The sequence below is a fragment of the Clarias gariepinus genome, chromosome 3, assembly GCF_024256425.1.
Source record: "Clarias gariepinus isolate MV-2021 ecotype Netherlands chromosome 3, CGAR_prim_01v2, whole genome shotgun sequence".
NCBI lineage: Eukaryota > Metazoa > Chordata > Actinopteri > Siluriformes > Clariidae > Clarias > Clarias gariepinus.
In genome coordinates, this window is record NC_071102.1 from 422,469 (window position 1) to 442,500 (window position 20,032).

Consider the following 20,032-nt stretch of genomic DNA (forward strand, 5'->3'; position numbering starts at 1 on the left):
TACAATATATATATATATATATATATATATATATATATATATATATATATATATATATATATATATATATTAAGGATATTTATCTGTTTTATTATTAAACGGGACTTTAGAAACGTCACAATGACTCTGACGGAAGAAGGCGGGGTGCCAATACTTTGTGCAGCGGCAGCAGATGCGGTTTGTCCAGCAGAGGGCAGCAGAGGGCGCATGTCTGGAACGGCATGGGTGTTATGCGCTAAAATGCCCCTGCCATGGATTGTCCCCCAACATAAACACTATGAAATATTATATTAGAACATTAACTCATAGGATGATGTTTTACAAATTACATAAGACAATAAAATAAAATAAGCAACATGAGAATATATATGTTGTATATGAAAAATATAAATATTAGTAGTTTTTCATATACATGTGTACTTTTATATTGTTTATTTTATAATAAAATTAGTTTTATCAGATTTTTCATCATAAACAATATTTATTTGTATTATATATACTGTATATAAATGTTTATTTGCATATTCATGACAAAGCCCTGAAAAATAAATGTGCCACAAAATAAACATTATACAAGAATTTGTTTGGTCTTGACGGCTGTCACGTGCCTAGAGTTCATTATAACAGTAATATCATATTTGATATTAATAATAAACCTATCAGTGTTCTATTATGTTCTAATATAATATTTCATAGTGATTATGTTGGGGACAATCCATGGCAGGGGGCATTTCAGCGCATAACACCGGAAGTGACGCACATCTGCGTTTGCATTATACGGATAAAAAATATGCTGACGTCACGGCCTGGGGCGGAGCTTCGTGCTGGTAAACAAGTCGAGACATAAACAAGCAGCGGACTCTCGCGCGTTTCTCTCTCCGGTGTGTGTGAGAGAGGGAGAGAGACACTCTCTCTCAGTGCAGGTGAGATTATTTACAGCCTCTCTGATCTTCTCTGTGTGTGACCTGGGGTCCGCTCTTCATACGTCGCGTGACACATCCGAGATGAAGTGACACATCTAAGATGAGATCATCGTGCTAATTACGATCTGGCTAATTCGGTTCTTCAAACTCACCTGTTGTTGATGATTAGTATATCTGGACTGAGTTGTCCAGGATTATTGCGCGCTCGTGCGTTGGTTTAAAAGGCGATATGATCGACAGTAGAAACACTGATCACGAGCCCTCTGATTGGTTGACGAAATGGAAAAAGAGCGGCTCAACTTTTATTAGTAACACGTGTTATGCGCTGAAATGCCCCCCTGCCATGGATTGCCCCCCCCCCCTACATAATCGCTATCAAATATTATATTAGAACATAAATTAATAGGTTAATGGTTTACAAATTACATGAGACAATAAAATAAAATAAGCAATATAAAAATAAATATGTTGTATATGAAAAAATAGAAATATTATGTATACTTTTATATTGTTTATTTTATAATAAAATTAGTTTCGTCCAATTTATCATTATAAAATATTTATTTTTAATATATATAAATATTTATTTGCATATTTTTATGACAAACCCCTGAAAAATAAATGTTACAAAATAAACATTATACAAGAATTTGTATTAATGGTCTCGAGGGCTGTCTCGTGCCGAGGGTTTATTATAATAGTAATATCATATTTGATAATAATAAAGCTATGAATTTATGGTCATATATAATATTTGATAGCGATTATGTGTGTGTGTGGGGGGGCGTCCATGGCAGGGGGCATATAATTTTCTTTTTCCACGTGAGTCAGTCGTGCTCTTTAACCAATTAGATGTGACCTCGCCATTTCAACCAATCATAATCCGGCAGGAGCGCAGGCTGAATCCTGTTTACATGAAATAAAGCTGCTCCCGAGCAGGTTCAAGCTTACGGATATGTTGCTATGACAACAAATGCTAGAAGCGCATCGAAGAAGGAAACAATCCAAGATCAGGACAAATCCACAACAATTAAATCCAGCTAACTGAGTTAGCGACGTACGAAGAACGGACCCCAGGTCTATAAATGATTTATGTGAATCATTATTATTATTATTATTATTATTATTAATATTAATATGCTGCTCTATGTGATTTCAGGCTCAGTATATGTGTGTGTGTGTGTGACAGGGTCTCCTGTGTGTGAGAGTGGGGTGTGAAAATTTTTGATAATTCAATTCAATTCAATTTTATTTGTATAGCGCTTTTAGCAATTGTCATTTACACAATCAAAAGAATTATTTAAGTTTGTATGAAATGTGAATTTGTATGAATCAAAATGGTCAGTTTGTCCCTGGTGAGCAAGCCGAGGGCGACAGTGGCAAGGAAAAACTCCCTGAGATGGTAATAGGAAGAAACCTTGAGAGGAACCAGACTCAACAGGGAACCCATCCTCATCTGGGTGAAACAGAAAGCAGTAAATGATCTGCATTTATACAGTGTGTAGGGTGGGAGGCAGTTCAGCTATAATAGCTGATGTTAATTGATGTTAATATGGAGTCCAGGTAGTTATTGAAGACCCAGGTAGACTTGTAAGAAGTTCCAGTCATGAACTATCGAACTGTCAAGTCCCCAGAGAAACAGTTGCCAACACCAGTCAAGGCCAGAACCATTTTCTAGGTACCATTTTAAAGAGCTCTGAGACTCAGAATGTTGTATTGAGGAGGAATGTTGTGTTTTGTCACCCAATAAAGGGGGTGCTAACTTTTGCACAGTGTGTGTATTAACACTTAGAGGAAGTGAACGTGTCAATGTTTTTTATCTTCTGAACCTGAACCCTACAGTGCGGGGCTGTTAGAGTGACGGTGCAGCAGGGTGTAGGATTCATGCCCCTGAACAGGCCTGCGTGTGATTAGTTCACTCCTGTCTCACTCTCACTCCTGTCTCACTCTCACTCCTGTCTCACTTTCTCTTCTCTCTCACCCTCTCTCTTCTATATCACTCTCTCTTCTATATCACTCTCACTCCTGTCTCACTCTCACTCCTGTCTCACTTTCTCTTCTCTCTCACCCTCTCTTTTCTATATCACTCTCACTCCTGTCTCACTCTCACTCCTGTCTCACTCTCACTTCTGTCTCACTCTCACTCCTGTCTCACTCTCACTCCTGTCTCACTCTCACTCCTGTCTCACTTTCTCTTCTCTCTCACCCTCTCTCTTCTATATCACTCTCACTCCTGTCTCACTCTCACTCCTGTCTCACTCTCACTCCTGTCTCACTCTCACTCCTGTCTCACACTCTCTTCTGTCTTACTCTCACTCCTGTCTCACACTCTCTTCTGTCTCACTGCAGAGATAAATTAGGAAGCAAATCCACACCGTGTTAGAAATAAATTCAACAGGCTAAAGAACACCGAGTCAGTGTGAACAGTCGTGTCTGCCAAGTCTCTCTCTCTCTCTGTCTTACACACACACACACACACACACACACGAAACGGAGTGTGTCAGAGCCGATGTTTACTGTTTTATTTGAAGTGATTTCCTCTGAGTCCTCTGAAGTCACCCGCTGTAGTTATAATAATGTGAGGGTTCTGATGCAGGGCTCGGCGCGGTGTACATCAGCCCTGGGACTGGAACACAGCCCTAATGTGGTGATGATGCTGAGAACTTACAGCTCTGTTCTCTTTGTGCTTACAGAGTCGACGAGAAGAATCTAGAATGATCAGGAAAGTTCTGAGGCAGATCCTGCTGGGGGGTGGAGAAGAGGAAGAGGACGGTGAGCTGGTGGAGGACCAGAGCTGTGTGGAGCTTCTGGAGTGTGAAGATGAAGACTGGATCATCATCAATACCCCAGGTCTGAGGTCTGTGTGTGTGTGTGTGTGTGTGTGTGTGTGTGTGTGTGTGTGTGTGTGTGTGTGTGTATAGATAACTCACCTCTAGGCCTTCTTGTAGAAGATCCTCTGGAGAATCATCCTCTGGAGCGTTCCAGCGTGTCCGTGTACCAAAACCGCCTCCAGAGGGGAAACGATGAAGATGTTTCTGATGGACAGGAAGCGTCTCCCAGGTCTGATTCTGATTGGCCAGAATCACGTTGTCACATAATATCTTCAGGACGGAGGAGTTTACACTCTTACACTGTGTGTGTGTGTGTGTGTGTGTGTGTGTGTCAGGTGTGTACAGGTGAGGCGTGATGTGTCGAGTCTCCTGGCGTTGTGGTGTGGTTCCATGCTGTTCTCAGATCAGAGGGCAGGAGTGTACACTGAGCGCAGGAAGCTGAGCCGCAGCGCCCTCAACAGGCAGAACCTGGTCAGGACTCGGTTCTCCAACACACCGCGCCGCTACGGGCAGTCCAAACGGCCGGGTCAGCGCCAGTACAACTACTGACACACAGCCAGTGTGTGTGTGTGTGTGTGTGTGATGATAGTACTCCCTCAGTCCTCTCTCCACTCCAGATGTGATGAGACACTTTTCCACTGGAGACTAGTGAAGCTCTCCTGTAACACACATCTGTGTGACGCATCAGTGTAATCACTCACAGCAGAGGAGACGCGGACATTAATCACAAGTAACATTAAAGCTTTTAATGTATAAGTCAGAAATAAACGTCATGACTATATTTGCAGTGAAGAGAACTTTCTGTGTGTGTGTGTGTGTGTGTGTGTGTGTGTTTTGAGTTAGCTGTAACTGAAATACTCAAGTGTTAACATGAAATGAGAGTTTTTGAAAAACAAAGTAAACTTGCACGTGTGTGTGTGTGTGTGTGTGTGTGTGTGTGTGTTTAGGTGAAGGTCTATTTTATGCATATAGTTTTATTATTATTATTATTATTATCAGATGGAGGAATAAGAGGCGTGCCCCAGTGACACACTGTTTTTAAATGTTTTTAATGTTTTGTTATTTTGTGTCATTTATACTGTAAATATTTTATTTTTATGTCAAAAAGATATTTGTGAAAACCTTTTTCAAAAACGGCAAAATAAAGAATCATTTTTTTTATTGCAGTAATGTTTTTATTTAAATGCTCTTGGTATAAAGTGTTGATCTTGATCGTGTGTTAATTCTGAACTCCTCCATGTTTCATATTTGATTTTTATCCCTCAGTTTGTGGATTTTCTGCATGAACCTCCGCACTCTGTCGGGATCCACGCTGCTCTCCCAGCGGCCGCCGGTTTTAAAGTGTGACCCGATGATCAGCGCGTTCGCCTGCAGATAATCTTCCACATTATCACGAGTCACTCCAGAACCGATCAGAACCGGGATCCGGACCGAGCGTGTCACCTCTAAAAAATACACACTGATTTAATTCCTGGAGTGTTAATGTGATGTTAATGTGATGTTAATGTGATGTGATGTTTAACACTTAAACAATTCTAACCTCATCAATGACGGGAAAATAACGTATATAATAAATAAATACTTCAGAATTACAGTCATGGAGCTAAACTAAAGATTGCCTTTGTAAATATATAAATCAGAGCTACAATGCCGATGTTAATAATATTAATATGATGTTGGATGTTAAACTGGAGGTGAGGAGTGAAGCTGAAGGTCACCGCTCAGTTCCTGTGGATTCGCCCGGACGCCAGTCGCAGGTCCGGTGACGACCACGCCGTCAGAGAGGAAAAACTCAGCCGCCCTCGCCGTCTCAGTGATACTCACATCAGCTGTGAGAGCGTGCGCACTGCACACACACACACACACACACACGTGTAACATTAGATGAACATGGGCTGGGTTTAACATTAGACGAGTGTGTCGAGAGCACAGGGCGAGAGAGAGATCAGCATTCATGAGCGTTGGATGAAAGTTAGGAGATGTAAATAATAATATATATATAATATAATACAGACATGACGTGAATGTGAATGAGTGTGTGTACACACACAGATGCGTCTCTTCTGTGAGTCAGCGTCGGTGGTTTTCAGTGATGTTCACGTGAACGACTGCAGTGACCTCCGAGTCCCTCGGCTGGGATCATGAGTACAGACGTCTCATCACTGTGACTCAGGTCTTCTGTTAATGTCAATCACCCCCAACCCCCCCCCCCCCCCACACACACACACACACACGCCCCCCTCGTGTTTGAGTGTTGAATAGTGGTGAGATGAACGGTGAGATCTTCAGGCGGTTTATCTGAATGTGGTGAGGGTGAAGGTTAGATGAAGGGTGTGTTTTGGAGGAGAGAGCCGGGGTTTAATGATGTTAGCTGTATGTTAGACGTTAGAGAAGGAAGAGATGAAGATGTAACTGCTCACCTGTGCTTCTTCTTTATGTCAGTAAATATCTGAATGTGTTCTGCTCCGATGTGTTTGCGATATCGCAGCAGTTCACCAGCGCACGCGTTCATCAGGCCTTCATCAGCCACGTGAGAGAAGACGAAGCCCTCGGCTCGGATGAACTCCAGCCCTGCGCGTTTACAGAGCGCTGCTATTAACACTCACGGCCAGAGTCGAACTAACACCTTATTATTATTAGTGTGGTGTTGCTGTGTGTGTTTTCAGACCGGATGCGAGTGCGACAGCCAGCGCTGTTCGGTTACTGGCTGCAAGAACCTGCAGACCGACAGGGAGGCCTGGACACAGACGCTTCACTGCAGAACACACAGCCGTCATCACCGCACACACCTCCGGCCCCGACTCACACACATACGGCACATCATGCATGTTCTCAATCAGCAACCCATCCTGAAATCACACACACACACACTGAAGCAGGATACACAGCCTTGTGTACACTTAATAATATAATCCTACTGTATTTACTGTAAATAGGAGAAGTAAATAAATAATCAGTAAAAGTTAAACACAGTAAATCATGACGCTCTGTTTATTATTGACTTGAACATTGTGTTTATTTAAAAATATCACACAGGTTACGTCGGGTCATTGCATAAGATTTCTCCTAAAGTGTTAATATTAATCCCTAATTCCTCCCTTACTACTCCCTCCTGGTGGTAAAGCTCCGCTTCTCTACACGCCTCATCGATGAGCTCCGGAACCGCAGATCTGTTTAACGGTGTTCCTGCAGAAAAACACACAGAGTGTCTTACACAATTCCACATAAACACACACACACCGTACATACAGGATACAGAACAACACACTGCAGCTTAGACTCATATACTGTACCAGGTAAAGCTCCTACATGGATCATGCCAATGATGTTCGACTTTAAGCGACCGAAAAGCTTCACAAACTTCATGATCGTCTCCACTGCTGAGTCTCAGTCACATGACTGGGCAAAGGTTAAGCAGAAGAGATAGCAGTAACGTCCTCCTACTGCACGCCTGTTATCCGTATATTATCTACATATTTACATCTAAATTTACATATCATACACACACACACACACACACACACACACACACACTCATATGTATGTCATTGGGTTATATATTTATTCCTGCCAAGTTTACGGCCAAGTGTACTATTTATTGAAAAATAAATTTTTAAACCAATAAGATCAAATAACACCAAGTTCAAAACAGATAAAATACACGTGCAATTGTTATAACAGGCTTACTTTGTCACTTATCTAAAGCTTTCTTTCAAAGAAGTTGAGTGGCTTATTAACGTGACTGGGGTGTGTTGTCTCTAAGTGTCTTCCTACTTTGTCTCATGCTGTCTGCTGCCAGCGGTTTAAGACACAAAACACACACGTGTCTCTCCTCTGCCCCCACCATCCCCACCATGAATCCAAGCACAACATACAGTAGACTTCATCATGTTTTCCTTTCGGCTGGATTTTTGGTTGATTAGACTGATGATGATAAATCATCTGCTTTTTGTGGTCCATGCAACAAATGTATCCATTGACGTTATTATGCTCACTACATACAGTACGCTACTGTGTTATGGTCTAAAATGCCCCCTGTAAAATAAATGTGCCATAAAATAATCATTTTTGGGGATTTGTATTAATCGTCTCGACGGCTGTCACGTGCCTAGGGTTAATAATAATAGTAATAATATATTTTTATAATAATAAACCTTTGATTGTATGTCCTAATATAATATTTGATAGAGATTATGTAGGGGGACAATCCGTGGCAGGGTGGCATTTTAGCGCATAACACCTGTTTGTGTCTGTGGTAAAGTTAGTTTGATATTCGCATCTCTGAATTCAACAGCTGCGTAAATAAACCCACAAACAAGATACCCACGTATATTTCCTCTCTACATTGTCTTTAAGCTACATCCGCCATAAATTATACATGTTTAAAAGCATAAACACCATTATTCTCTACGGCGCAACAAATGATTTAGGGATCATCGCAAAAAGTACTTTCCTATTATTTTCCACTAATTCCCTTCCGTTCATTGCGCCCCACCTGTCATGTCTGTATTCCTTACTAGTGGGGCGCTCCACACTTTGAGAACCACTGATGTAATCAGTAATATTATTATTATTATTTCAGGTTTAAGCCCACATAGGCGGCATGGTGGTGTAGTGGTTAGCACTGCAGCCTTGTACCCCCAGGGTCCGGGTTCGATCCCTGGCCAGGCTCGATTCCCGTCTCTGTGTGTGTGGAGTTTGCATGTTCTCCCTGTACTTGGTGGGTTTCCTCCGGGTACTCCGGTTTCCTCTCACAGTCCAAAGATATGCAGGTTAGACTAATTGGTGTTTCCAAATTGCCTGTAGAGTGTGTATGTGTGTGTGTGTGTGTGTGTGTGCCCTGTGATGGATTGGCACCCTGTCCACTGTGTACCCCGCCTCGTGCCCTAAGCCTCCTGGGATAGGCTCCAGGTCCCACGACCCTGAATAAAGCGGTATAGAAGGAGAGTGCGTGAAGCACTCATGCGTGAAGTTTCATTAAATTCTGTCCAGACAGTTCTGTGCGATTCAGACGGATGTTTCTTTTTTCTGACAATGGTTCCTTTAGAGTCTGAAATGTAAAGATATCATTGAGAGCCTGAGATCTGACCCAGTGTACAGAGAAAACCTTTCCTTTATTTATATCCAGTGAAGTAACAGTGCTGGGTTTAACCAAATCTCCACAGAAACCTTTTGTCAGGAATTCCAAGAATATAACATCAGACGGGTTAAGAGGGTTGATGAGAGAGAAACACTTCATGTACACCAGCTTGTGAAGTCGCATTGTGCTAAAAACTCAAGTCTGTTCTCTATGGAACACAAGGTTGAAATCAATGCATTATAAATCGCTTCTCTTTGTCTCTTCTGAACAATAAAATAATAAGAATAATGTTTTATGACATTTTATGACACACAGAGCTGGTGTTTAGTGTTTATTTCACTTTAGCCTCCTCTCTGAGCAACAGCTGCTTTTTGTTTACTTCCGGACACGGCTGTCCACGTGCTAGCGACCACTTCCGGGATGACGTCTCCTCAGCACCGACGTGACGTCACCAGGTCACGCCCCTTTACCCGGCAAAAAGTAGTGGATGTGTGTATAAAGTGAATGTTTTCTAGAGAGTGAGGGCTGAGAGAGGAGCGGCGGAGCGGAGTGTACACTCCAGCGCGGGTCAGTGATACAGGACTTGACCTTTAACCTTTAGAAGATTATACAGCATGTCGGGTTTGGGGTCGCGCGCCGCGAGTATGCGCAGTTTATAAAGGAGCAGCATGAGAGCGCGCGAGAGAAAGGAACACACATACACACACGCGCGCGCGCAGGGAATAAGGCGCAGAGCACTCTGATCTCACACACACACACACACACACACACACACAGACAGACAGAGAACTACAGGAGAGGATGAAGATGATGATGAAGATTGTGTGTGAATTTTCTGCTAAACTTTCCTGAGGTGATTCTGTGGGCGCGCGCGGCGTGGAGGTAAAACACACACACACACACACACACACTGCAGCATGGTGTTCTCTGTAGCCCTACACTGTGGTGTGTTTAATTATCACACACACACACACACACTGATTTAATAAGAGAATAATGACTGAGCGCGCGGGGCGACGCGCGGCCATTTTCCTCCTCATTAGAGCTCGCGCATGTGTGTGTGTGTGTGTGTGTGTGTGATTAATTCATCACTCTCTCACTCCATCTGCACTCTCTCACTCACTTTATTCTCTGTCTGGTGTTTGATTCCAAGTGTTCGTGGTGTTGCTGTGCTTCAGCAGGCCTTTGTGTGTGTGTGTGTGTATGTGTGTGTGTGTATGTGTGTGTGTGTGGGGGTAGATACAAGGCCACAAACCTACAGGGACAAACTGCTTTAAAATGTGGTGTGTGTGACTCTGTGCTGTTGTTTTTTTTCAGGGTGTGTGAGGTGTGTGTGTGTGTGGTGAGGAGAGCCAGCCCTGTGGATATCATGGCCAGTAAGAGTGTGTAAGTGTGTTTCATTTACTTTAATCCCAGTTGAAGTGATCGAGGGGTGAGGAGCTCATGGTGGACCTTAGAAGGTTCCTCTCCAGTTCCTGGCTGGTTAATGATCTGAGATGGTGTGTGTGTGTGTGTGATTTTCTCTTTCAGGCAAAACACACAGGTGAAGATCAGAACCGATCCAGCTCCTAAACCCGGCTCAGGACGGTCCCGGAAACGCAAGGCAGATGTTGCTATAGTGAGGAGTTGATCATGTGATCACCATCATTAGAACTGGAATGTTAATTAAACTAATTAAATTTATTAAAACTACTGTCCTGTTCACCTCACAGCACTTACACGACCTGGACGAGGATGTCTCCGACGTACAGATGAGAAAGAAGCAGTGTCCGTCTCAGGAGGTGCTTATACACACACACACACACATACACACACACACCCCACAGCCTTTCTTCTCTTAAACCCTGTTCTTTTAACTGTGGTTATTCATTGTATAGTTTAAGACTGGTAGTCATATAATCGAGTCGCTCGGTTTGTCCACTTGCCCTCGATACGCCTACTGATGTCAGGACACACACACACACACACACACACACACACATGTTGTCTGTCAGAAAGCTCTCTGCTGCTGTCAGTTAGCGTATTGCAGCACAGCAGACCGACCGAGTGACTCGATTGTACAACTAGTGGACTGTAAAGTTCACACTTCAGCACTGTCTCTCTTTACACACCGTCCTGGAGGGAGTCGCTCTCCCAGTGCTCTGTTACATGAATTGAAGTGTCGTGTGTGTGTGAAGTGTGTGTACTGTGCATAGGATGTGCTTTATGCTATTGTGGTGTGTGTGTACACTGATCCATTCAGTCCTGTGTGTTAATGATGTACGGTGTGTTCGATCTCTCTCTCTCTCTGTCTCCTGCTTGCTCAGACGTGCCGGGATCTCTCGTCCTCCTCACCGCAGCAGGCGGATAAACCGGTTGGAATCGCCAGCATGGGATTCACACACTACACCAGCAGGACTGTGTTCCTCACCCCGACGCGGCCCTCGCCCCTGCCTGCACTGTGGTGAGACTCGGGTGGCGACTTTAAGGGGTTTTTCTAACTGTGTGGGGGGGTGGGAGAAGAAACCTCCAGTACCCAGCTCAGCTCACACACTCCTCTAAAGGAGAGTCAGATTCCACCTGGTGTATTTTAGCTTTGTGGGATTTTATTAAAACACACACACAATTCTTTATGTAGTTATATTTTTGTCTTAGTTTTGTCCTCCTGTCCATGCGTAATGGTGTCTCTGTGAAAATGCCGCTTTGAGTGACCATCACATGACCATCCCCGTGAGAGAGTTTTAGGGACAGAGCAGTGTAACCTGTGTGTGATGAACTTCCTGTGCAGGTTAAACCCAGCAGGCTGTGTGATTTAATCACTCGATCTGCGTTTCTCTCCTGCTGTGTTTTCAGCTGGGCGAGTAAAGACGACGTGTGGAACAACCTGCTGAGGAAAGATAAACTCTACCTCCACAACGTGCGCGTGATGGAGAGACACCCCAACCTGCAGCCCAAGATGAGGGCCATTCTGCTGGACTGGTTAATCGAGGTGTGTGAGAGGGAGATGGGGGTGGGGACAGGTGTGAAGGCATGAAGACACCCTCACTGTAAGCAGACTCATTCATGTGGGGGGCGGGGCTTTAATCAGATTACTCCTCTGTAAAATATTTACCCAGCAGATGGGCAAACGCAGGACATCACACTAACAATGTCGGAATTAAACACTGTGTGTGGTTCATAACAGGTTTTACAGTGATCAGTGCAGATTAATTTACAGGTAAATAATTTCCGCAGATACGAACGGACCGCGCTTCCACAAACATTTGTAGATGTGGGAAAATCATGGAAGTAGCTCGTGTATTGTGCAAAATGTCTAAAGTCCAGTACTGTGTTTGGGGGTCGGGGGGGGGGGATTTTCCCCCGATTTTCTTCCTAATTTAGTTGTGTCCAATTCCTCCCCGTCACTAGGGGGCTCCACATTAAGGCTACTAATACCACTCAGCTGGGAGGGCGGACGGCTATCACGTGTTTCCTCCAAACCACGTGACAAAAGCCGACCGCATCTTTTCGAACTGCTCGCTCCTAACATCGTTACGAACTCCTTCCGCGTTCGTGAGCTCACAGACGCCCCTGATTAGCTGTAGAGCCGTGATTAATGTGGGAGCACTAAGTACCTCTCATCCCTCCCCTCTGAGGGAGCTCGGCCAATCTAGACCTCCGGCTGTGAGAGGTTACAGCATCACCTGGGAATCGAACCACTCGGAGGCCTAAATCCAGTACATTGTATGTCTGTGAGAAATGAGTCGGCTGCACGGGTTTAAATAAATCCGTCCAGGAGTGTGATGGAAAATGTCTGTCCTGTAAACCTGTCCTGATGGTGAATGATCATAATTTTGGAAAATTCAAAACCCCCCCCCCCCCCTCTCCTTTTAGGGGTGATTCTTTTCAAAGGTGTAAAGTGCAGGTAAATTAGTTTTGCTTTTAATTCATGTTTTCTATTAATTTATTTTTTGGGGAAACGAATCATTAGAGTTTAAATTATTTTTTATAGTTAAATTCCACTCGTGATTTTAAAGGTGCAGAAACAACACTGTTGCATTTGACTGCGAGATTCATTACCTTAAGCACAGTTATGGTTTTGGGCCACATGTGGTATATGCCTTTAACACGAATATACAGTGCAAAGGATGCCAATCAGTATAAAGCATAAGACTCGCTTTATCTGACTTACGAACGTGCTCCTGAAACAGAACTCATAATTAGAGGACATTACAATTTGTAAGTAGAGGACAACCTGTATGAAGGTTTGATGGTGGTATTTGACCCTCAGTGGATCATGTGTGTGTGTGTGTGTGTCTCTCTCTCTCTCTCTCTCTCAGGTGTGTGAGGTGTATAAACTCCACCGAGAGACGTTTTATTTAGCTCAGGATTATTTCGATCGCTTCATGGCCACACAGAAGAACGTTCAGAAGACCACGCTGCAGCTCATCGGGATCTCCGCTCTCTTCATCGCCTCCAAGATGGAGGTGTGTCTCTAAAATTAATCATAATAAACATGACGTCTCTCTCAGATTTTTTTTTTCTTTCTCACCTTCAGTCTTTAAGGAATTTCATTTAGTTTCTTTTTGTGTTTTTGTTTTAATTCCATACGTTTGTCATGTTTGTATGCAGTATTTCTCAATTTCTTTTCTTTTGTCCTTTTAACCGTATCGGTCGTGTCTAAGTTATGATGTAAAGATATGAAAAGACTGATTTATTGTTATTGTTTGTGATGAATTGGTTGCAGGAGATTTATCCTCCTAAAGTGCACCAGTTTGCGTATGTGACGGACGGAGCGTGTACGGAGGAGGAGATCCTCAGCATGGAGGTCATCATCATGAAGGTGAAGACTTAAAGCTTTAACAATCACACACACTTCATGTTCAGAGTAAAAAACACTGCAGCTCACTTCCTGCCCTTGGGCTGTGAGGGGCGGGGCTGTAAGGGGCGGAGCCTGGGCTGGGTTTCATTCAAGTGCTTTAATATCCAAACTCTGACTTGGATACGGGTTCATAAACCCTAATTGTTTTCCCGTTTTACTTTTGTACAATTATTAATTTTTTTAAAGAAAATGACAGAACACATTGCAGCGCATATTTTTACTTTATTTATTTAAGATTTTTTATATTCAGCTCCTAGGCTCGTTACGCTTTATAGCATTTCATAACATAAAATACAGAAAGCTGTCCGTCACGATGTGGTCTCTTTAGGTTCACGATTGTTTTCACAACATGAATAATCCCGTACATCACTGTGTACAGGTTCACACTTCACACCAGTTAGCTCAGTGTGCACACGGACCCAAAATAAACTGGTCCAGGCTGGACGGATGATGACGTGTGTGTGTGTGTGTGTGTGTGTGTCAGGAGCTGAACTGGAGTCTGAGTCCGCTAACTCCAGTGTCGTGGTTGAACATCTACATGCAGATGGCTTATCTGAAGGAGGTGACAGAAGTTCTCGCGCCCCAGTTCCCTCAGAACACCTTCGCACAGATTGCTGAGGTGAGACTCCGCCTCCATCTTCAGGTTTATTAAAGGGTGGAGCTTTAGACCATGTGGAAGGGGCTTTGTGAAGGGCGGGGTGTCATTATTTTTAATGTTATATGTAAGACTGTGATGTTTGTACACTTGGGAAGATATGATGATGGCTGTGTGTGTGTGTATAGCTGTTGGATTTGTGTGTGTTGGACGTGAGGAGTTTGGAGTTCTCCTCCAGTCTGCTGGCAGCGTCGGCTCTGTTTCACTTCTCATCTCTGGAACTCATCATGAAGGTTTCTGGTAGGCGCGCACACACACACACACACACACACACCCACACACACACACACACACACACACACACACACACATAGTGACAGCTGAGAGTTTCAGACATGTGCAGATCTTAAATGTCTCAGATTTATTCACTAAATATATTCATACACACTTGTAATACTTGTGTGTGTGTGTGTGTGTGTGTGTGTCAGGACTGAAGTGGTGTGAGATTGAGCGGTGTGTGAAGTGGATGGTGCCGTTTGCGATGGCGATACGGGAGGTCGGAAGCTCCTCCTTAAAAACATTTAAAGGGATTCCGGCAGAGAACACGCACAACATCCAGAGCCACGCCCCCTACCTGGACTGGCTGGTAAGATGTTTATTTATACAGCACATTTCAAACCCAGAGGTGGAGTGTGAGGGTGTGTGAGGGGTCACCCTGCAGGGTGATGTTTTGCTTTAAGCTGCTGACGGCGTAGGAACCGCTAACATCCTGCAGGGGACGACGCCGTCACTGGGGCAGCCTAACCCTGACTCCTCCCCCTGACTCAGCAGGACAGAGACATCTTTAGGAGGTTCTGAGTTTCCCAGTTTCAGTCTCTGAGTCCCACTTCAGAGTTTACAGTGGAGTCTGTGTGATGATTTAAGAACAGGGGTGACGCGCTGTTCCCCCGAGTGATGTCATCCCGTGGGCTCCGCACGGTCTCTCTCAGCGCAATAACCCGTTTTACTTAATTACATGATCGACCGAGTCGAGTCACTTTAGTCACTTTACCTTGATGCACTTCAGATCACCGTGACAACAAACACAGTCCTTGATCTCTAATTGCTGATTAACCTTTAGACCTCTAATTGACCTTTAGCCTTTAGGTTGAACATTAGTGGTCAGTACGGTAGATGTGAGCCGTGATGATGACTTTGTTTATCCACAGCAGTGTTACAGCTACAGGATTAACGCTGTAGTTCTGAGTGAGACCAGAGGGGGCGTGTCTGTGGTTTAAAGGCCTTGATGTAAACTGATCTGAGGTCTGTGATGTACGGCGTATCGGATCATCAGGCTGTGATTAGTGCTGATCCTCTGTGCTCTGCTCCCTTTAGGGAAGGGTCCACATTCATCGGCTGGAGGATTTGGAACATGGCCAGACCACGCCCGTCCCGACCGGGGTGTTGACTCCGCCCCCTAGCAGTGAGAAGCCCGAGGACGCTTCTTCATGATCGCGGTGTGGATTGGAGTGCGACCCATGCTGTTCTCAGATCAGCGTCTACATCAGATGATTGTTCTGATCTCTGCAGACGCAAAGCGGCTTTTAGTCTTTATTTTAAACTTTGTGTGGATTCATCGAGTCCCCGCCCATAAACACCCCCTCCCCCCACGTGCCAAACCCTCGGAGCCTCAGGGCCCTGAATGCTGCTATAACAGTTGACACACAGACACACACACACACACACACACACACACACACACACACAGAGAGAGGATTAGATTTTATATATTATACACTATGTGTGTTTGATGAATTATTATAAATTTTTTATAAATAAAGGAAGCTCTGAGTTACCATGGAAACAGCTTTGAAGGCTGGAGAACTAAGATTTTATTTTGTATTTTTATTCTCTCCTTGTGTCTCAAGCTGAAGATTTTTACCAAAATGATGTTTTTTAAATGTCATGCTGCTACTGTTGTGTATTTTATAAATCTAAATAAAGCTCTAAATGCAAACACACACTCGCTCAGTCTCTTTTATTCTCACTGCTCGGGTTTATCTAAAGATCGGTTTTATTTTGTTTTTGAGTTTAATGTAGCATCAGATCCAGAAATATATGGACACTAGTGTTTTGTATACCTTAATCTAGTCATGTGTAAAAGTTAGTGACGCCTTTTTTTTTTTTTTTTTTTTTTTAAATTGTAAAAAAAGTTTTTGGCAGTTTGCTGGTCTGGTGCATCCAGGTGGGGTTTAATACCGCAGACATAAAAGAGGGGGTACTAACTTTTACACATGACTGTACAGCAATTAAAACTGAATACGAGCTCAGAGTGAAAAGTGCAGTGTTTATGTGGCCCTGGACTCGGGTAGAGACCAGAAGTAATTGAACATGGGGCTGCTCGTCTGGAACACAAGAACTTTGTGGTGAGTTCAGGACAGAACACTCCTCTCTTACAGTTCCGTAACGTTCCAGCCTTCCACAGGAGGTCAGGCACTGGGGTCAAAGGTCAACAATGTGAAGAGGATTTCAGCAGTGTCACTGCAGAGTGTTTAAAAACATCTGTACAGTTCTGGAACAACATCTGGAGAGTTTAGATGAAGATCAACGTGTAGCGAAGAGACGGAGCTGAGGATCTGAAGCGAGTCTGTGTGCGGCTGCCAGAGGAACCGGTTCCAGCCGGATTATTAATGATGCAGCAGAATGAAATCTGTGATGTCTGGTTCTGGTCACACACACACACACACACACACACACTGCAGACAGGCAGCGATCCGCAACCTTCAAACACAGAGTAATGAAAAGAGTGACACCTGTCAGTAGAAATCACCTGCAGCTCCGCCCCAGCCCCGCCCTCAGCCCCGCCCCCAGCTGTCTGGGGTCCATTACAGGTTTATAAATCAGTGGAAGTGACGCCGGAGTTTCATTAAGAAGGTAACAAAACATTTAATACACTGAGATGTAAAACTCTCGCTCCTGTAATGTCCACACACACACACTGGACGTCAGTGTGATTAATTAGAGTCATTAAGAGGCAGGTGGTGTTCAGATACTGAATTATTCATGATTTATTCATGAGCCTTCTGGAGTTTCAGCTTCAGTCTTTATTTATTATCACAAGTAAAGTTTCTGTTATAAAGGTTTAAGATTTAATACTGATTTATAAACATTTCCATTATTTCTTTTGATGTGTAAAGCTGCTTTGTGATAATGACAATTATTAATTTATACTAAAAAAATTTAATTTAATTTTACACACACGCACACACAAGTGAACTGAGTGTACACACTGTAGAGAAGTTCTAATGCTGTGTGTGTGTGTGTGTGTGTGTGTGTGTGTGTGTGTGTGTGTGTGCAGCAGCTGCTGGACGTCTGCGTTGGGGGTAACACTACCCGACCCATCCACCCACTAGCAGCAGGTGCAGATTAAACACACACACTTTAGGCCTGTGCATGACACACACACACACACACACTCCTTTGTTAGAATGTGGTTTTATTGAGCGTCTGCAGCAGAGATGTCTATTGTTCACTGAAGTTGGTGTGAAGAGCCGTGAGTCCTCACACACACACACACAGACACACACACAGACACACACAACAGGCCCGTCTCCTCCTCAGAGCTCCCTCATGGAGAGGAAAAGCTCCACCTGCTGTGTGTGACGTGCAGTAGAACATCACACTGATGAGGAAGCTGAAGGACTCTACAAGTGAGACGTCTTTACTGCCAGACACGACGCGGGGTGACTTTAATAAAGAGCCCTCGAGAGTCAACACCTGACAGTCTGGGGTGTTTTACTGCCCCTAACCCCACCCTGCCCTTAACCTTCCCCTAACCCCACCCACCCTGCCCCGCCCCGCCCTTACCCTGCCCCTAACCCCACCCACCCTGCCCCGCCCCACCCTTACCCTGCCCCTAACCCCGCCCCACCCTGCTCAAGCCCCTCTTTCCTCCTGAACACACTGAAGTCATTATAAACACGCACCACCCCCTTATTATCTACCCCCCACCCCGCTCTGTGCTCATCAGCGCCCCCTACAGCCTGATCCCCTTTCTCAGTTTATTATTATATTATAAATACACTTTATATGATTATTACATTACAATGTGCAGGTGTTTATTAAGTATTCTGTTTAGTTCCCCTTTTCCTGAAAGTCTTCTGCCCTTTATTGCCCCTGCTCCATTTATTTATTTATTTATTTATTTATTAAGTTTCTTTTATAATAAATATATAATTGCATTGTAACTTCACATGTGAACACCAGGTGGCAGTAAATATCCTCCGTGTATGCAGATACAGCGGGAGAGAAGAAGAATGAGGCCGCGATTTATTTACGGTATTTACATTTAAATCGCTGTTGGATTAAACCATTTTTCAGTCTGGGCGCGCAGACGTTTCTGCTTTTAATAAAATGTTAATAATAAAACAATCTTAAAAAATTCATGGCCTTTATATTTATTGAAATGAATTTCCCCCCACGCCAGACAGACGGTACTGTTTAATACCCATTTTTCTGAAAGTGGTCTCTCACTCCTCTGTGAAAGTTACCCGGACTGTTTTTGCCCCCTGCTGTCCATTTATTTATCCGTTTAGAGTATAAAGTAAACGTTAACTTTAAATAATTGCGTTGTAACCTTATAAGTAAACACCAGGCGGCAGTGAACACCCGGCCTGTACACAGATAAATCGGGAGAGAAGAAGAAAGACTCCTTACGTAACTTCCGGTATTTACATCGCTGTTGGATTAATCCATTTTTGTTTATTTTGGGGGTGCACAGTTTTCCGATTTGAATAGAATGTTAAAATAAATACATCCCTTAAACATTCCGGCGTTTATATTCAATGAAACGTGTTGTGTTTAACAGTTATAAATAGCAGGTTTTCTGTAGATTAAAGATAAACTTTGTGGTTTAGTGGATTTGCCGATGGTGGTTGTAGCGGGAGGAATGGGCGCGTCTCACTTCACACACTAGTGCACTAAGTAGTGTGTAGTAAAGAATATCTGCAGGGTTAGTGTTTGTATCATGAAGTTTAATATGACAGTGTGTAGTTTCATTAGGTTTGTAATCTGTAATGTTACTAAGTGTAACGGATCCCAGGCCGTAGGAAGCCGTTATTCCGCAGTGTGTGAGTAGTGCACTGTGTAGTGCGCAGTGAGGGGATTAGGACACGGCTCCCTCTGCGCTCTGTGTGTGTGGACGCTGAGCCGGGATGGCTGAACTCAGGAGTAATAAAGAGCTGAGATACGACCGGCAGCTCAGGTAGAGCGCGAGGACAAACCGCCGTCCATCAACATTAATAACACCAGAGCCGAACTGCGCGCGTGCAGTGTAATGCCGTGTAACGACTGTGTGTGTGTGTGTGTGTGTGTGTGTTTAATGTCAGGTTATGGGGAGATCATGGTCAGGATGCACTGGAGAGCGCGCATGTGTGTGTGATAAACGCCACAGCAACCGGCACAGAGATACTGAAGAACCTCGTCCTGCCTGGTACACACACACTATATACACACACACACACTGTATACACACACATACACTATACACACACACACACTATACACACACACACACACTATACACACACACTGTATACACACACATACACTATACACACACACACACACACACACACACACTATACACACATACACTATACACACACACACACTATACACACATACACTATACACACACACTATACACACACACACACTATACACACACACACACACACACTGTATACACACACATACACTATACACACACATACACTATACACA

General features: G+C 43.8%; 4 protein-coding genes across 4 annotated transcripts in view; 3 read left to right on the top strand and 1 right to left on the bottom strand.

Annotated features, from left to right (window-relative positions):
• Nucleotides 1-822: 822 nt before the first annotated feature.
• On the top strand, nt 823-4,911 carry si:ch211-260e23.9 (uncharacterized protein LOC555795 homolog). Its single transcript, XM_053492647.1, has 4 exons — nt 823-923; nt 3,617-3,773; nt 3,872-3,983; nt 4,090-4,911. Exons 2-4 carry the CDS (start codon nt 3,638-3,640, stop codon nt 4,301-4,303), a joined length of 462 nt encoding a protein of 153 aa, XP_053348622.1. The 5' UTR covers nt 823-923; nt 3,617-3,637; the 3' UTR covers nt 4,304-4,911.
• Nucleotides 4,912-4,977: 66 nt separating this feature from the next.
• Nucleotides 4,978-7,133, bottom strand: zgc:162297 (uncharacterized protein LOC555865 homolog). Its single transcript, XM_053492644.1, has 6 exons — nt 7,048-7,133; nt 6,858-6,940; nt 6,423-6,603; nt 6,175-6,325; nt 5,473-5,600; nt 4,978-5,199 (listed from the first exon to the last, which is right to left on the bottom strand). The coding sequence occupies exons 1-6, from the start codon at nt 7,118-7,120 to the stop codon at nt 4,997-4,999; spliced, it is 819 nt and encodes a 272-aa protein (XP_053348619.1). The 5' UTR covers nt 7,121-7,133; the 3' UTR covers nt 4,978-4,996.
• A 2,203-nt stretch (nt 7,134-9,336) lies between these two features.
• On the top strand, nt 9,337-16,267 carry ccne1 (cyclin E1). The gene is made up of 12 exons (XM_053492641.1): nt 9,337-9,716; nt 10,152-10,220; nt 10,365-10,452; nt 10,547-10,615; nt 11,141-11,277; nt 11,667-11,802; nt 13,133-13,279; nt 13,540-13,635; nt 14,159-14,293; nt 14,458-14,569; nt 14,758-14,915; nt 15,644-16,267. The coding sequence occupies exons 2-12, from the start codon at nt 10,204-10,206 to the stop codon at nt 15,758-15,760; spliced, it is 1,212 nt and encodes a 403-aa protein (XP_053348616.1). The 5' UTR covers nt 9,337-9,716; nt 10,152-10,203; the 3' UTR covers nt 15,761-16,267.
• Nucleotides 16,268-18,994: 2,727 nt separating this feature from the next.
• Nucleotides 18,995-20,032, top strand: part of nae1 (nedd8 activating enzyme E1 subunit 1) — a 20,199-nt gene continuing 19,161 nt past the window's right edge. The window contains exons 1-2 of the mRNA XM_053492640.1: nt 18,995-19,511; nt 19,636-19,739. Coding sequence (XP_053348615.1) covers nt 19,462-19,511; nt 19,636-19,739 — 154 coding nt within the window. The 5' untranslated portion in view covers nt 18,995-19,461. The remainder of the gene's footprint in view (nt 19,512-19,635; nt 19,740-20,032) is intronic.

Coding starts and splice junctions, on each gene's coding strand:
- ccne1 (XM_053492641.1), top strand. Junction 10,616..11,140: donor AGCAGTGTCCGTCTCAGGAG/GTGCTTATACAC, acceptor CTGCTTGCTCAG/ACGTGCCGGGATCTCTCGTC. Junction 11,803..13,132: donor TGCTGGACTGGTTAATCGAG/GTGTGTGAGAGG, acceptor TCTCTCTCTCAG/GTGTGTGAGGTGTATAAACT.
- si:ch211-260e23.9 (XM_053492647.1), top strand. CDS start 3,638: ATGATCAGGAAAGTTCTGAGGCAGATCCTGCTGGGGGGTGGAGAAGAG. Junction 3,774..3,871: donor GATCATCATCAATACCCCAG/GTCTGAGGTCTG, acceptor GCCTTCTTGTAG/AAGATCCTCTGGAGAATCAT. Junction 3,984..4,089: donor GGACAGGAAGCGTCTCCCAG/GTCTGATTCTGA, acceptor TGTGTGTGTCAG/GTGTGTACAGGTGAGGCGTG.
- zgc:162297 (XM_053492644.1), bottom strand. CDS start 7,120: ATGAAGTTTGTGAAGCTTTTCGGTCGCTTAAAGTCGAACATCATTGGC. Junction 6,604..6,857: donor TTTACCACCAGGAGGGAGTA/GTAAGGGAGGAA, acceptor GTGTGATTTCAG/GATGGGTTGCTGATTGAGAA. Junction 5,601..6,174: donor GACATAAAGAAGAAGCACAG/GTGAGCAGTTAC, acceptor GTGTGTGTGCAG/TGCGCACGCTCTCACAGCTG.